Source organism: Peromyscus leucopus, chromosome 15, assembly GCF_004664715.2.
Source record: "Peromyscus leucopus breed LL Stock chromosome 15, UCI_PerLeu_2.1, whole genome shotgun sequence".
Classification (NCBI taxonomy): Eukaryota; Metazoa; Chordata; class Mammalia; order Rodentia; family Cricetidae; genus Peromyscus; species Peromyscus leucopus.
The window spans coordinates 44,493,705-44,509,260 of record NC_051076.1 but is presented as its reverse complement, the minus strand read 5'-3'; the positions used below and the strand labels follow the sequence as shown (position 1 = coordinate 44,509,260).

Below are 15,556 nucleotides of genomic sequence, written 5' to 3'. Positions count from 1 at the left end.
ACAAAATCTGTATTATTTCTCATTAGTTTTTATTAAATGTACCAGCCATTTATTATATCTTTGTCTAAGTCATCACCATTTCCAACATTAATGTTTCAAGTATTATAAACTCTTTTTCTAAATACATAAAGAAGTAAAGTTATTTGAACAAAGAACCCACACCACTGGAAAGAACCAAATGTTTCAAAAAAATTCTTACTTTTGAAAACAGAAATAAATGCTTAAATTTATGTAAGGAAAACATGGCATTGAATGAGAAAATTTTCAGGGCTATGGAGACAGCACAGTTCACACATGTGTTTGCCACACAAGCGTGAGGACTGTAGCTAAGTTACTCCATAGTTACAAGTGTGGGGTTGGTAATGAAGCAGCTCCAGCCTGTCTAGCTAACTGAAAAGTGCCGGTTTCAGTTACAGATCCCCTTCTCAAACGTTAAAGTAATAAGTCATCAAGAGCTGATCTGTGGTGGTGCACAACTTTAATCCCAGCACTCGGGAGGCAGAGCCAGGTGGATCTCTGTGAGTTCGAGGCCAGCCTGGTCTACAGATAGAGATCCAGGACAGGGACCAAAATTGCACAGAGAAACCCTGTCTCGAAAAACAATGAACAAAAAACAAACAAAAAATAAAACAAAACAAAACAAAACCCAAAAGTCATCAAGAAAGATACCTGACATCACTTTTGATCTCCATATACATAAACACACACGTGTGCATTTACATGTACCCATGCACACATACACACGATGATAATTTTTATTTCTTAGGAATATTCAAAAACTTTAATATTGATATAATGCCAAACATAGCTATTTAATGGCAGATTAATAACTTGATTAAATGTCATTAGGATTTTTCTGTTACAATACATCCGGGAATATATATATGCACACACACACACACACACACACACACACACACACACACACACACGCATGCACACACACAATCTAACTTAGGTAGTCCTCAAACTTGAGCTCCTCCTTTCACAGTGGTAGAATTAATACCATGTGTCAATGTACATGGTTTACAACCATCCTTACTTAAAAGGGGAAAACATGATGTGGTTTCTTAAAAATTAAGATCTTTTGTGAAAATAGAAGGGGAGTTGGGGAGAGGGACAAGAGAGGATAATGGAGGGTGAGATGATCAAAGTGATCAAGGTATGTTATACATCTGTATGAAAATATCACAGAGAAACACAGTGCTTTGTTCAGTTAATATGCACTAATAACAAAGAGGTAAAACAGCCTTTGTTTCACTTATAGACAGTCTTATGTCTACGCATTTAAAATTAGAAGTAATTATGCATATATTCTGTATTCTAATATAATCTATAAATAGCAATTATTAAAACACGTTTTTTTTTTTCCTTCAATGGCATTCTCTAAGTAGCTACCACTTAACATTCATTCCTGATATTTACCCATTAAAATGCAATGGAAAATCTGACAAAAAGAGGCACACGGCCTGTGTGACTCTTTATACACATAATAATTGATTACTGTTCTGACAACACCCCACCTTTTTACATAGTTGTAGAAAGAGTTCATTTTAAATTAATTGACTGCACTATGAAATAAATTGCTTTACTATGTGGCTGGAAAGTAAAGAAGGCCAATATCAGCCATAATTGTATTCAAATTGCTATATAGGGCTTGTGTGGGTGAAGGCTAGAGACAGATTTTTTTTTTTTTTTGCATGGGAGGCAAATCTGAGATTAGTGATGCTGATACCGAACATTCTGTGTAGTTCTCAAAGAGAATATTTTTTTTCTGTTGGCTCTCTGACCCCCCCCCCACCATACACACAAAGGTTAGGTTTTTCTGTAGTGATCCAAACTGACTGCTTACATTACAGTTACATTACTGTATATCTTTCATGACTTGGAGTATTATCCAATAAGTATTTAACAATATTGTATGTTTTTTTTCTTTTCCTATTGTTAAGTTGAGAGAAACAGAATTAACACTTCTGATGTGTGCTGAGGAAGTAAGAGAGGCTCACAACTGAAGGTCTTTGATTGGGAATGCATAGAGTTTACCAATACAGAATAAAGGGCAAGTTTATTCTCAATTTCAAGTCTAGGATAACAGAAATGATCTCCTCCTAAATTTTTATGGAAAAGAAAAAAAATCTCAACTATCCTCAATGTTGTGGCCCTGAATGTCACTGTTGTTTAAAAAGCCAGAATGATGCTAATATTCATTAAAGGGGTACTGGAAACAAAACAGAACTGACATTCCTTTACTTTTACTAAGCAGCATACACCCTTATCAAGAGCACATTGGAACACAAAATTGCTAGGCCACACATGTTAAGAACTACTACAGAGAAAATGAAGCAATGAAAGTGATGGAAAGACTTCTCTCTATGGTAGGCAGAAAACAGAATTAAGTTTGGGAAAGTAATGTTGGAGATTACATCTTCTTTGTAATGCCAAAAGGTTTTAGGATTTGATGGTATCAAATATTGTCCTCTGATTTTATCTTGAAATTGGAATAGATATTTCCTACTTAGATATAAGAAACTACATTTGTGTAAGTGGAAAATTCCACATTAATCAAATTACTAATATTTGATATGTAAATAATCTATAGTAAATTTATGATTATTGTAACACATAAAATTACTAGAGTCTAAGGTTCTTTTAGAAAATAGATCATCTGACTTTCTTCAGTGTAATCTACTGATGGGTGATATCTCCTGCTAACACATACTCTGTAAGAAGTGTTGGGAAATAGAAAAGGCAAATACATGGGTGAGATGGCTCATGACTATGATTCCAGTAGTCAGAGGTCAGAGCATGAAGAGTGTGAGTTTGAGGCCAGCCTCATGGACAGAAACCTTATCTCAAAAAAAAATAAAAGAACAAACATAAAAGCTAAAACAATACAAAGAACCCTCTTATAATATGAATGTTTTCTTTCATATTTCTGCTCAATTATCTTGTAATTTTATTAGCCTGTTATTGCTTAGTTTTAGATTTTAATAACCTCATTTCTTTAAGTCAGTGGAAATGCTTTAATACAGCACTATTGAATGTTTGATTTCATAATCAAGATGTTTCCTTCTTTCACATTTTTAAGGAATCTTTTCTTCTTTCATTTACATTTATAAAGTGACTCATGATAACTATGGATTACAATAACATGTAGTATGAAAGAGTCATGAACAGATTCAGGTATGGAGGAGGTACTCACGATATTTTCCTAAAATCCTCATTACTGAATATTTCAAAATCCTGTCATTGATTCGTTTTCTGATTGGAAGCCCTGGAATTATGACTCATGGTAGAAAGTGAGTAGAGGTGGTAGAAAGTGGGGTCTTCTGTGGCTAATCTTAGGTTGGTATTATGTATGAGGTCATTTAACACCCAGTGTTAAACAAACCGTGCTGATCTCCATATATTGCTATGTGGTACATCGAGCTCCTATGGCCTCAAGGTGGTGAACATGGGTTTGGAGGCTCCTTTTCTTCACTAAAGCCAATGATAAAAGTTTTGCTGTTTGATAATAAGTTACAAACCGACTGTAGAGACGATTCAAACATTCGTGGCATCCTGCCAGAGTGTGGGAGGATTTGTAGGAGTTCAGATTCCACACTTCGGTGCAAGTCAAGTGGAAAAGGACAACACTGCTGTCTTGGATCAAGCGTCAGTGTGACAATGTGATGACATCCACTGCTCTTACAGCTCTGCCACTCACCAGATGTGTGATCTCAAGAAACAACAGAGCTCTCAGGGTTTTTTTTTTCCCTCTCTATTTGGAAGTAAGAATATGATTTTATGATTTTTGGATGCCTTACATTTCCTGGAATAAATAAAATATGCCATTTTAAAAAAGATACTGATGTTAGAACCTCCAGAAGAAATGCTGTTATAGTATAGATATATTACACTACTGAACGAAAATCTCCAAACATGTCAGTTCATTTGTGTTATGCTGGGCTTGGAAGAATTTGCAAGTACCCAGGGAATAGTCCATTTGCATGTGTTTATGTGTTGGTTTTCCATGAGGAGGAGGAGGCAAGATTTTTGTCTACCAAATGAATAGTTCATGGAAACAAAGTAAGTCTCTGGTGTTTTCCCTCCATTTTATAACTCTCAGCCTCAAATACATAAAGGCATTGGACATAAATAAATCTGTGAAAATAAAATGGAAACACAATAATCTGTTGAATCATTACAACCTTTCATATACAGAAATAATTTACTTTTGTCACATTTACATAAAAAATCATTTAGGAAAATAAAAATTTTAAATTTTATTTGGATATTATGGGCAAATTCCAGTACTGAGTGAGCAAATAGATTCTTAACCCACAATGGAATAGATGATACTTCAATAACTTTTTGCTTTATGGGACAGTCACTGCTACATTAATCATCATTTGCAGTTGATTGTGCTTCTTTCATCTCTGTTTCTCTTAGTAGGAGAATATAAAATCCACCACTCCTAAGGCTCTTTTCATATACACACATCTATGTCGGGTGATTGTTGAGCCAAGTAATAGACTTTGAAAAAATTGGTCTCTGGAACTATCAGGCTTATGCATAAGTGTGCACACATCCATTAAGTTTTCTTTTTAACTTGAAAGCCACAGTAGTTCAGACAATCATCACATTATCAATTACCGTTCACAAGGAACAGCTGAATCCAGCAAATGAAAAATTATGTTTAGGTTCAGAACTTTTCCTTTTATAGAAGTGAGGTTTTTGAATAATGCAAATGGTATTTAAAATGTTGTATATGATGTTAAGCAGTCTTCAACTCCGTGACATAAAGATATGTATATTTTTCTTGAAATTATAATCTATAAAATTATTCACTTATGATTGAAAGTATATTTATCTTCATGAACTCACTCTGTATTCTTCCTGTAGATTTCTAAGTACCTGATAAAATGACTAAATTTGTAACACACTGTTTAGATAGTCACAAATATGTATGCATATATATCCATATATATGTATATATATACACACATATGTATTCTGATGAAGTAAAAACATTTTCTAAACCCTAAAATGTTTTTCATTGTTTGTATATTTTAAATATTGTAGCATTTTAGTGGACTATTTTCATTTACCTTCTTCACAGGAAAGGCAGCCATCTTTTATGATTTCCAACCTGTTGGCTATTTACCAGTTTCTTATAAATTTCTGACTTTAGAAAACGAGGAAATGAATCCTTGGCCATGAGACTATAAATTAGTTTCTGAGCCTCATCAAAGCATTTTGGAGTTGGTTCAGCAATATTCCTTGAGATGAGATCTCTGGTACTGAAGTCAATGTTAATCTGTAGAAAGGAAGATTGCATGTAATTACACAAGATTTTTCAAAACATGCACGGCTTATCAGGATACACGTATTGCTGAATTTTTCCAAACACAAACTTATTTGATGGAAAATATCAGCAAGATCATGCATTTTTTTTGACATGACAAACACATTCTTGGTTTTAAATTGGTCATAGCTTGAGGGGGGTGGCATTGACAAGAAACAGCAGAAGCTGACTTCTAGTGTTTTAAAAAGGCAAAGTGAAAATGCACACAAGACACATTATGATTTGAAATATCTCTTCTTTCATACCAGTTTATTTTTTCTAACATTGATCTGAATTCCAAATGTGTACTTTACCTAGGAATAACTATAATATCCTAGATGGTGTTTTATCACTCTCCATGTATTTAGCAAAACTTCTGGACTCCCATAGCATTGCTTTTCTATTTTGTTTCTTCCTATTTGGCAAAATGAAATCAGATTATACCTTTTCTTCACTGCCATTGTATGTCCTAAAGATCAAAATATGCATATATTCAAGTATATACACCCATACATACATAAATACAATTAAAAACAAACAAACAAACACTACCACCACCACTACAGAAGAAACCAAATCCAGTGTTGTGTCTCCAGAATGGTCTAAGTGATCTATTATATTGGAACACACCAGTCTCCAGAAGGGCCTAGCAGTGTTTTATTGTATTAGAACACACCATTCTCCAGAAAAACTTTTAAAGTTCAGACCAACTTCTCTATCCATATCCCAGGATATTTGAGCAGCAACAGTTTTATCCAAGGCTATTGAATTAAACTAAAAATATTCATGACATATAAAATATATTCGAATCTTAATATTATAAGCTTCCCAAAGGCAGGTGCTGTATCTCATTTATCATTATTTCTAGTACTTAGCTGAATACTCACCACATAATAAGAAATCAATAGATATTTATGGGATAGAATGAGATCATCTCAGGAGAAAATCTGAGAACTGATAAAGTGTTACAATTCGGGAATTTGGTAAAGGAAAACTTATAAATTCCACTTATGTAGCATTGAAGTAAGGCTAAGTGATAGGTAGACAGAGCTGCAATTAAATCCAATTCAGCTCCTAACTTGCCTGTGTATAAGAAACTCAAATCTATACTTTCAATTTTCTAGGAAAAAAGGGAACGATAAGGGCTCTTAAAGAGTTTTATTTACCAATGAATAATATTATAAAACATTTTAGTAACCATTATTTCAGGAAAAAGATTAATAAAAAATAATGAATTGGGAAAGAGTCATCAAAAGAGCATGATCAGGCCTCATATAGTTTCCTTTGATGAGGATTTCAGATACTCATTGGTTCCAGATACATCTATAATTTTATCTTTTTGATCAGTTTCTTTGATTCTTCCTCAAAGATCCAGATATAATGTTGAAACTTCATTAAACATTCTAAAACCTGGAATCAGTTGCTCCTTCTTCATTTTCTAGGGCACATGATCATTTTCAAATCTATCCTCTAACATTGATGCCTAGTCTATTGATAGTCAGAGGACATAACAAGAGGGAGATCCATTGGTGGATCCAAATGACAAGGCTGTCTATTATGTGCCAAATGTTTTCTCTATTTTTGCAACAGATATATGATGAAATAAAATTTATCATAGTTAAAACTGAACAATACAAAGTCAGATCTAAGATTTTGGAGAAAGATTTCTGACAGATAAACAGTGCAAAATCCTGATGCAGGAAAGAATTTGAAGTTATGAAGAGATACTTGCCTGGTTTGCTGGTGTGTGATTTGCAAAAGAAGAAACCTGAGTTCTGTGTAGTGTGAGATCTGAAGAAGGCTAAGCCAAGTATAGTAGATCTTACGTGCTGTGATAATGAATTTAGCCTTCACTGTAGTAGAATGAATGAATGAATGAACAGTGACTACTTGTCTTGCAAACACCCATGCTAACCTATTTTTTTTAAGTATCTTGTGTTATAGAGATATGTGAATATAAGCTACAATTTGTTTCTTCAATGCAGAAATTCTTCAACAGCATCTTTAGTGATTTATATCCCCCCGATGATATGTGGAACAACTTATCCTATTATATTTAGACATTCTCCAGAAGAGGTTTGACTGACTGTAGCTAATTGGTGCGTACTGAAGAGTTATATATACTGTTTCCAAGTCACCATTACCATCATCTTCTCTATCATCACTACCCCCTTTGTGATCATAATCATGTCTTATGTATGCATTCATGTCCTTTGTGGTGTAGTCCTGAGTTACCCATTTCTTTTGTTCTATGTCCATTCTGCAGCCAGCAGCTCTACCACTGAGATATACCCCGTTTCTATGTACATGCCATATTCTAACAAAACTAGAAAATTCCCAGCATATTCTCTATGTTTTGCTACTTCTGAACATGTTTTTCATATTATCCTGCTCAACAAAATGGCTGTTCTTATATAAGTCTTCCACAAGACTTTTTGTCTTTCAGATTAAACTCAAGTAATATTTTCCTTGTGGGATTATGAGCAGATTAAAAAAATTGTGATCTTACAAAAGGTGTTTCATCAGAGAGAATCTGTCAGATATTTACACTTTCTGCATTCCTCAGATGGCTAAGGACCCAATAAATACATATTGTAAAACTCAAGTGAAGAAATCTTATATGTTTATTTAAAACCATTCCAAATTTTAAAAAGAATTCCATTTAAATCCATTAATTCTAATTAATATTGTTACCAAAATGTATTCATTTCTGATGTGCTTGCTTCCCAGCCAAGGAACTGCCAGCCTCAGCCATTGATAACTCAGTGAGTGGTGAGCATATCTTTGTTCCCATGAGATAATCAGTAGTTTTATGAAGATGTGTCTTGACAATTCAGCTTAATGTTAGTGACAAAATCATCACTCTCACATGTTTATATAAATGTCATTATTTTCTTCAACTTGTTCAAGCTTGATACACAGGACTCATCCTTGATGCCTCTTTCTTCTCTAATCATTACTGTGAGTGAGTGAGTGAGTGAGTGAGTGAGTGTGTGTGTGTGTGTGTGTGTGTGTGTGTGTGTGTGTGTTTCTGTGTGTTTCTGTGTCTGTGTAAATTGTGCCTTTGATCTTGGAGCTCACAGTAATTTTTTTCATTTTCACTTTTGTGCCTACAGTTCAGGTTTTACTACTTAATGTTTTTTCTTTCTCTTTGATATTTCATATAAAATCTTTTCTTTGCAACACTGTGTAATGTATTACTATGTCATTTTTACCAATGTGCTGTTTATTATACGTATATTATAGAATTCCATTAATTTTCTGTGATATATATGTGAAACAACTCTCTGTGACATCTGAGTCACAGTATCACAGAATAGATGTCTCTGTTATTTTCTTGTTATTATGTGTAGTTTTGATGTAGAAATCTTGAGAAATAAGGCTTATGTTTATAAACAGATTTGTATATGAAAGCTTTAGTTATTGTTGAGTTTAATTTTGGTTATCCAAGAAAGGAAACTTGTTACAACAAAGGCACTCAACAGTTCAAGGGATGGAAATCAACCTGTCTTTTATTTTCTATCTCTTCCATTTTTTTCTAAATTGTTCATTTTCTACATCTCTCAAAAATACCAGCAGAATGGATATTCATTTCCAGTAATCTGTCCTCTTTTCTTTCTGGTTTTATTTTCCTTAGCAAGTCTGTTTTATCTGATGACAAAAATTTTGAAAAATAAATTCAACTAAAAAATAATTTGCAAGAATATATAAATATGTCTAAAATAGGGAAACAATTTGAAGTGGAATGTAAATACTGATATGCTAATTGCTCTCATGTATATCTTTTATGTTCACTGTCATATACAGCTATAAAATGATTACATTTATGTTCTTATTGTTTAGGAAAATGTATCATATATTTTAAAGCTAGCCATTTTATGTATGATATTTCCCGAGTTTAACTCATTTACGGTATATATTAAAAAGTTGTGTAGAACTGTGCTAGAATGTAAGATTCTGAAGAAAATCATAATGAGAAGTCAATCCAAAAGAAAAAAAATATGCTTTCTAGAAGCAGGTCTCTCCCAAGAAAATGAGATTTGAAACTGGCCTTTGAAGTATCTTTATGAGTAGGAAATACAAAATCTGGGCCATGCCTGTGGGAGGACTCACTGAAAGAAGCCTGCTAGGCTTCAAAGGGGGAGAGGCAAGAGCTGGGTGAGTTAAGCAGGTGGTAGGCCCTGGAGCTCTCTACCGCTTTTATGTATAGTGAGCATAATGAGGAGAATTTTAAACAATGTGAACATGTGTTTGAATAGTGACTGAGTCTGAGTGGCCCCAATAACAAGGTCTCAATACAGGGAAGATGATCTAGAAACCTTACCAGTCAGGTAGGCAATAGGTGGTGGGTTAGAGAGTGACGCTGCAGGGACATCTTGTGTATCTTCCAAACACAGTTAGTAATAGGGCCAAGAGGACTTATTGCCCAGTCGTTATGACCAGAGAAAGCATCTTAAGAATGTCAGGGTTCGGGGCATACCCTGAAGGATGATAGAAATGCTTATTAGATATGGACTGTGAGAAAAAGAATGAAGAATGGACAAGCATGTAGAGATGTTTACCATGATCTAGTCAAAACAATGGCAAAACAGAGTTGCCACTAACTGAGATTTAAAAGATGTCGGTAGATGAAAGCTTTGAATGGGAAATAGCACTCAGCTTTCAATTTTTGTATATATATAAATTTATTATATGTATTAAAATATAGCTATTGTTTATATCAAAGTAAATATATAGCAATATATATTAAAATATAAATGAATATTCACTTTTGCTAATATAGATACTCTTTTTGATTTTAGGTACTTTGAGAAACAGTTATTTTATTTGCTTACATTTCAAAATGTTATCTTCTTTAATTCAGAGTACTACACTGCCAATCTCAGAAAACAGGAAACTTGTTACTTGTGATTTTTATGAAAGGACAGTTGAGATTTCTTCACAGCTACTTTAAGGCTTCTGAGTCCTTCTGGTTTTGGAAAAGGCCTTGGTGCAGTTGACATGGATAAGTCTGGCCTTGAGATGGTGGTTCTCAGGATGATGTTTGTTGTAGTTAAAACATTTTTATTATACGGTCCAGAAAATTTTCATAGTTATGAGCATTGGTTAGCTGAAAGATATGCAAGACAAATCCGTTTTTGTTTTCTACACCAGCATTTTTATATTCTTTCAGCTTTCAACAAATTGTTTTCACAGGAAGAATGTGTTTTAAAGTGTACCTGTTGGCTCTCTCTTTTGACTCTAAACTGTGATTTATATATTTTTACATAATTTGAATGAAGTTCTCAGTTCTGCTCCCACATTCAAATTACATGGCTGTTCCTCCTTTAGGATGTATAGTGTAACAGGAGACTGTCTTTAAGCAAAGGATATAAGCATGAATAAGTAAAAGGTCTTATAAAGACTGAGCAGGTACCTTCGTAGACTTCATTCATGGCAGCGCTTAAAAATCACTATTTAAATCAAAGCCATCTGTAATCATGTTTTTGGTGATTAATTCTCTGTAATCAATACTAACACTTCATGTATTACTTCATTTTTGGCATCATTAAAGGCAAATGAACACCCTGAAATATATTCCCAAAGGTTGCAATTAAAGAAGACATAGCCTTTTGCAGCATGTACAGGGAATCTGTGCCTGCTCAACACTGTATCTGCTTGTTATCAGTGGCTTTGGTGACAGAAATAGATGACACAAGTTGGGAAGCATTGCTAATGCATTAAATTGGGCAAGGGAAAGAAAGGGAATAGAATTAAATGCACCTTGATTAATTAGACATGTAGTCAAAGCAAAGATGGGATTGAATGAGAACCAGATGCCTCTTCAACTTCCACGGGAAAAGGAGCTGACACATATGAAATCATGATGTATACATATGTCTAAAAATATATGCTGGGGCTTTTTGTTGTTGTTAGTATGGCTGGGCTGGGAGGGAGTCCAGTTCATGACTTTATCACCAACATCAACTTGGTTGTCCCAGGTTAGAAGACACAAGAATACAGGGAAGCTTAAAGAATGCATGAGGTTTGTGTTTTTAATTTGAAATGCATACTCCTTGGTCTTCCTTGGGAAGGGGAAATAGAAGATATCTCCTGGGTGGATTGGGGTGGGTGGGCATGGGAACTTGAGAGATCTGGTTGTGGGAGTGAGAGGAGGAAGATAATACTGAAAGGGTGACTGGAAAGTGGGCATTTTCTGGGTCAGGGAGAAACTGTATACAAGGGAAACTCCCATAAATCTACAAGGATGACCCCAGGTAAGACTCCTAGAAATAGTAAATATGTAGTCTGGACTGACCATCCTCTATGATCAGATTGGTGATGACTCTAATTGTCATTAGAGGGCCTTCATCCAGTGACTGATAGAAATAGATACAGAGACCCACAGGCAAACATTAGGCCAAGTTCAGGGATTCCTGCTTAAGAGAGGGAGGGGGATTATAGGAGCCAGAGGGATCAAAGACATCACAAGAAAACCCACTGAAACAGCTAACTTGGCTCATAAGACCCACAGAGTCTGAACCAACAATCAGGGAGCCTGCATAGGACCAACCTCTAGAATTCTGAAACTTGGTCTATTGTGTGACTCCTAACAATGAGGGCAGGGGCTGTCACTAATGCTTTGGCTGGCTCTTGGGAACCTATTCCTCATACTGGATTGCCTTGGCCAGTCTAAATCCAAGGGGAGGTGCTTAGTCTTATGACAAGTTGATATGCCATGCTTTGCTGATACCCATGGAAGGCCTGTCCCTTTCTGAACAGAAACAGAGAAAGCGTAGATTGAGGAGGTAGGGAAAGGGAATGTGAGGAGAAAAGGTAGGAGAAATTGTGGTCAGGTTGTAAAATAAATAAATAAATAATAAAAAGATATTTGAAACCAAAGCTTAAAAAAACATACAATTAGAAGAAACATTCATGTCACCCTTTGTTTCCTAATACCATATTTGAACCTGAGCTTCATAGTCTAAGATGTCAAACAAATTAGGGAAAATATGAGAAGGAAAATGAAATATTTCATAGAAAAGAAGAAGCATTTCATGTTACTCTTTGCTTTCTTCTGCCTTTAGGATAAATATCAAGGCTCCCAGTCTATGTCATAAACACTTAAAAATGAGGAGCAGGTCTAGAGAAGGAATTTGAAACCTAGAAGCATAGGCTGAAAACATCCTTCCTCACAGATCCTGGTGGCCGGCAGGCTCATCATTATCATTATTTATTCTCAACATCTCTAAAGTTCAGGACATTTTTCTCCTGCACCATAGATGCTGGTAACATTTCTCTAAGGCAGTGAATGAAGGGGCTGGTGAAACAAGACAGTCCTCATAAAAGCACTTGGCAGCTATTCCAGTTTCTTTAGTCATCATTCTCTATTTCTGTTTCTATCATCTGTCTGTCTGTCTGTCATCATCTATCATCTCTTGCACTTTTTTAAAAAAGAGATACCTTTAATTGACTATAGATTAAAAGATAGTTCAGAATGAAAGGTGATATGAACAGCATAGTGGCTTTTTTTAACACCTTGCCACACAGCCTCATGCTGCTTAGGTCAATTGCTTTGGGTGTAGATGGTCCTTTCCTTGACTCTTGTTTCTCCCATTCATCTGACCTTTATTCTCCCCTTCTTGTTCTACTCATTTCCATCTCTTCTCAAATCCTAGTCAAGCTTTACCACTTAGCTTTTCCGATATATATATATATATATATATATATATATATATATATATATATATATATATATATATATATTTCCTGATCTCCTAGACTCAGAGTTTCTCCTTACATAGTTTCCTCTTTACATTTGCCCATGATGATGCTTGTGAAACCTATTGTAATTCTTTAAATCTTGAGTCTTCCCAATAAGATGGGTAGCTCATCTACTGAGGAATCAATAGTGTCTCTTTTTTCCAATATACCAACATAGTGTGTAGTATACAATATATACACAACCGTCAATAAATGATTAAAATGGAGCGCAACTAAGAAATGAACAAAATAAATATATTTGGAGATAATTATAGTTGGGAGTAAACTGTTAGTTATCATTAACTAGTAAATAAAAATAATTCTCAAAGTGACTTCAATGCATTGGAGAATTGACACTAAAATGAAATATGAGAATGAATATAGGATGGAGAATACAAAATGTTATTACAGTAATAGAGGAAAATACAGCTGCACACTTCATAGGTCCCTCTATACCAACAAGGCACATACCTATTTCCTCACTCCATCTTCAAACTAATTTTTTTGAAATAAATAATGCCCTTTGTCAGAATCATAAGTCTGTTCTGATCAGATATTCATCTGTTTTATACTTACTCTTGCATTTTAAGCCAGTTTTCTATTTATATAAATTTTACTTTTAATAAAACTAGAGAAACATTATAATTAAATAACTTATTCTGTTTACATATCCTTATAACCATAGGTAAATGTAGCTCATACTTTTCCTTAGAGAGACTTTTTTTGTAATAGATGAGATCCATGAGTAGTAAAATGCAGAGAATAATTAACTGTGAAGTGCTTATACTGAACTCATACACCTACAATGCATCACCTGTAGCTAAGGTTTAGGGAGTGCTGGGGCAAGGGAATAAAGATTATAAGAGTCAGAGTATAGGACACCTGCTGTAAGATAGTGTCTTCTCAACATAACAGAGAAGTTGCACCTAATGACAACACTGGTTGACATGCCAGTATAGATAGAGGAAATTTCACATAGCCCCACCCTTAGATAAAGAACTATAGGCAATGGCTGCAGAGAATGAATCAGTTTTCTTCAGGGATGAGCCCCACAAGATAATTCAAGCCCAAGTGGTCAGCCTTAAATGCATGCACATATGAGCAACACTAAATGTACTCAGTAGTATGTGTGTATATGTGGAAGTGAAGATTAAAGAACACCTTATGAGTTTGAGAGGGAGTAGCAGGTGTGGAGGAGTTAAAGAGAAGAAAGGAGCTGAAAATGGTGTAAATACAGTAGTCATATAGGAAATTGCCTCCAAAATTTAAAAAAGTAAATGAAAATAAAAAAAATAAAATAAGGAAAGAATCTTTTCCATTGTTTGATGATAAAATGAGACTAAATTTGGACATATTTGTTGTAGAATCTTATTTGAAGGTGTGTTACTTTTGTTTATGTTGCATTTATTTAACTCTGTGAAGCTGTATTATTGTGCCTGTCTAAAACACTTGATGGTCTAATAAAGAACTGGCCAACAGCAAGGCAGGAGAAAGGATAGGCAGGGCTGGCAGGCAGAGATAATATATAGAGGAAGAAATCTGGAAAAGGGGATCAAGAGGGAGCCAGAAAAGGGAAGGACATCAGGGGCCAGCCACCCAGCTACACAACCAGCAAGCCACGAAGTAAGAGTAAGATTTACAGAAGTAAGAGAACAGGAAAAGCCCGGAGGCAAAAAAGGAGATGGATAATTAAGTTAAGAAAAGCTGGCTAGAAACTAAGCCAACCTAAGGCTGGGCATTCATAAGTAATAATAAGACTCAATGTGTGAATTTATTTGGGAGTTGGGTGGCAAGGCCCCCCCAAAAGAGCCAAAAACGAATAACAACCCATATTTGTTTTAATTAGTCCAATTAGTTCAATTGCGAGCAATTTAACTCAGAGCCTTGTGCATGTTCATTATGCACTCTGACAGCAGGCTGCAACCTAGCCTCTGAATTTATATAATTTACAAACACTCTCCTGTGGTGTTACTGCACACTTTCTAATCTCACAGAATGGGAGTGAACTACTGGTTACTAGTAATAGTGGGTAAAACAGTGGACTTGAGACTTGATATTGCTCTTAGTTTTTAAGATTTATTTTCTTTATTTTATGTATATGAGTGTTTTGCCTACATATGTGTGTGTGAGCCACATCAAGTCTGTGGAGACCAGAAGAGGTCAGATTCTGTGGAACCTGAGTAACAGAGTGTGATGTGAGTTAACATGTAGGTGCTGGGAACCGAACTCAGGTTGTTTGCAAGAGCAACCGGAGATTTTACTGCTGAATCATATCCCTAGTCTCTCAATATATATATTTTAACTGATGACATATATAGAATATAATTTATAAATGTTTCAAATATGTGAAAGCCATTGGTGGAAAATGAAGATAGTCTTTTAATTTTTTCTATGATTAACAGTTTCCCAAAGCTAATAAATTTTTTGACTTTAACATTTCTGAATATATGAAATCAATGGTCCAAAATGAAATATGAATAAGCACAG

General features: G+C 34.8%; 1 protein-coding gene across 1 annotated transcript in view; it reads right to left on the bottom strand.

Moving 5' to 3' along the window:
• Window positions 1-5,095: 5,095 nt before the first annotated feature.
• Rgs21 (regulator of G protein signaling 21) overlaps window positions 5,096-15,556 on the bottom strand; it is a 44,992-nt gene continuing 34,531 nt past the window's right edge. The window contains exon 5 of the mRNA XM_028884626.1: window positions 5,096-5,299. Coding sequence (XP_028740459.1) covers window positions 5,096-5,299 — 204 coding nt within the window. The remainder of the gene's footprint in view (window positions 5,300-15,556) is intronic.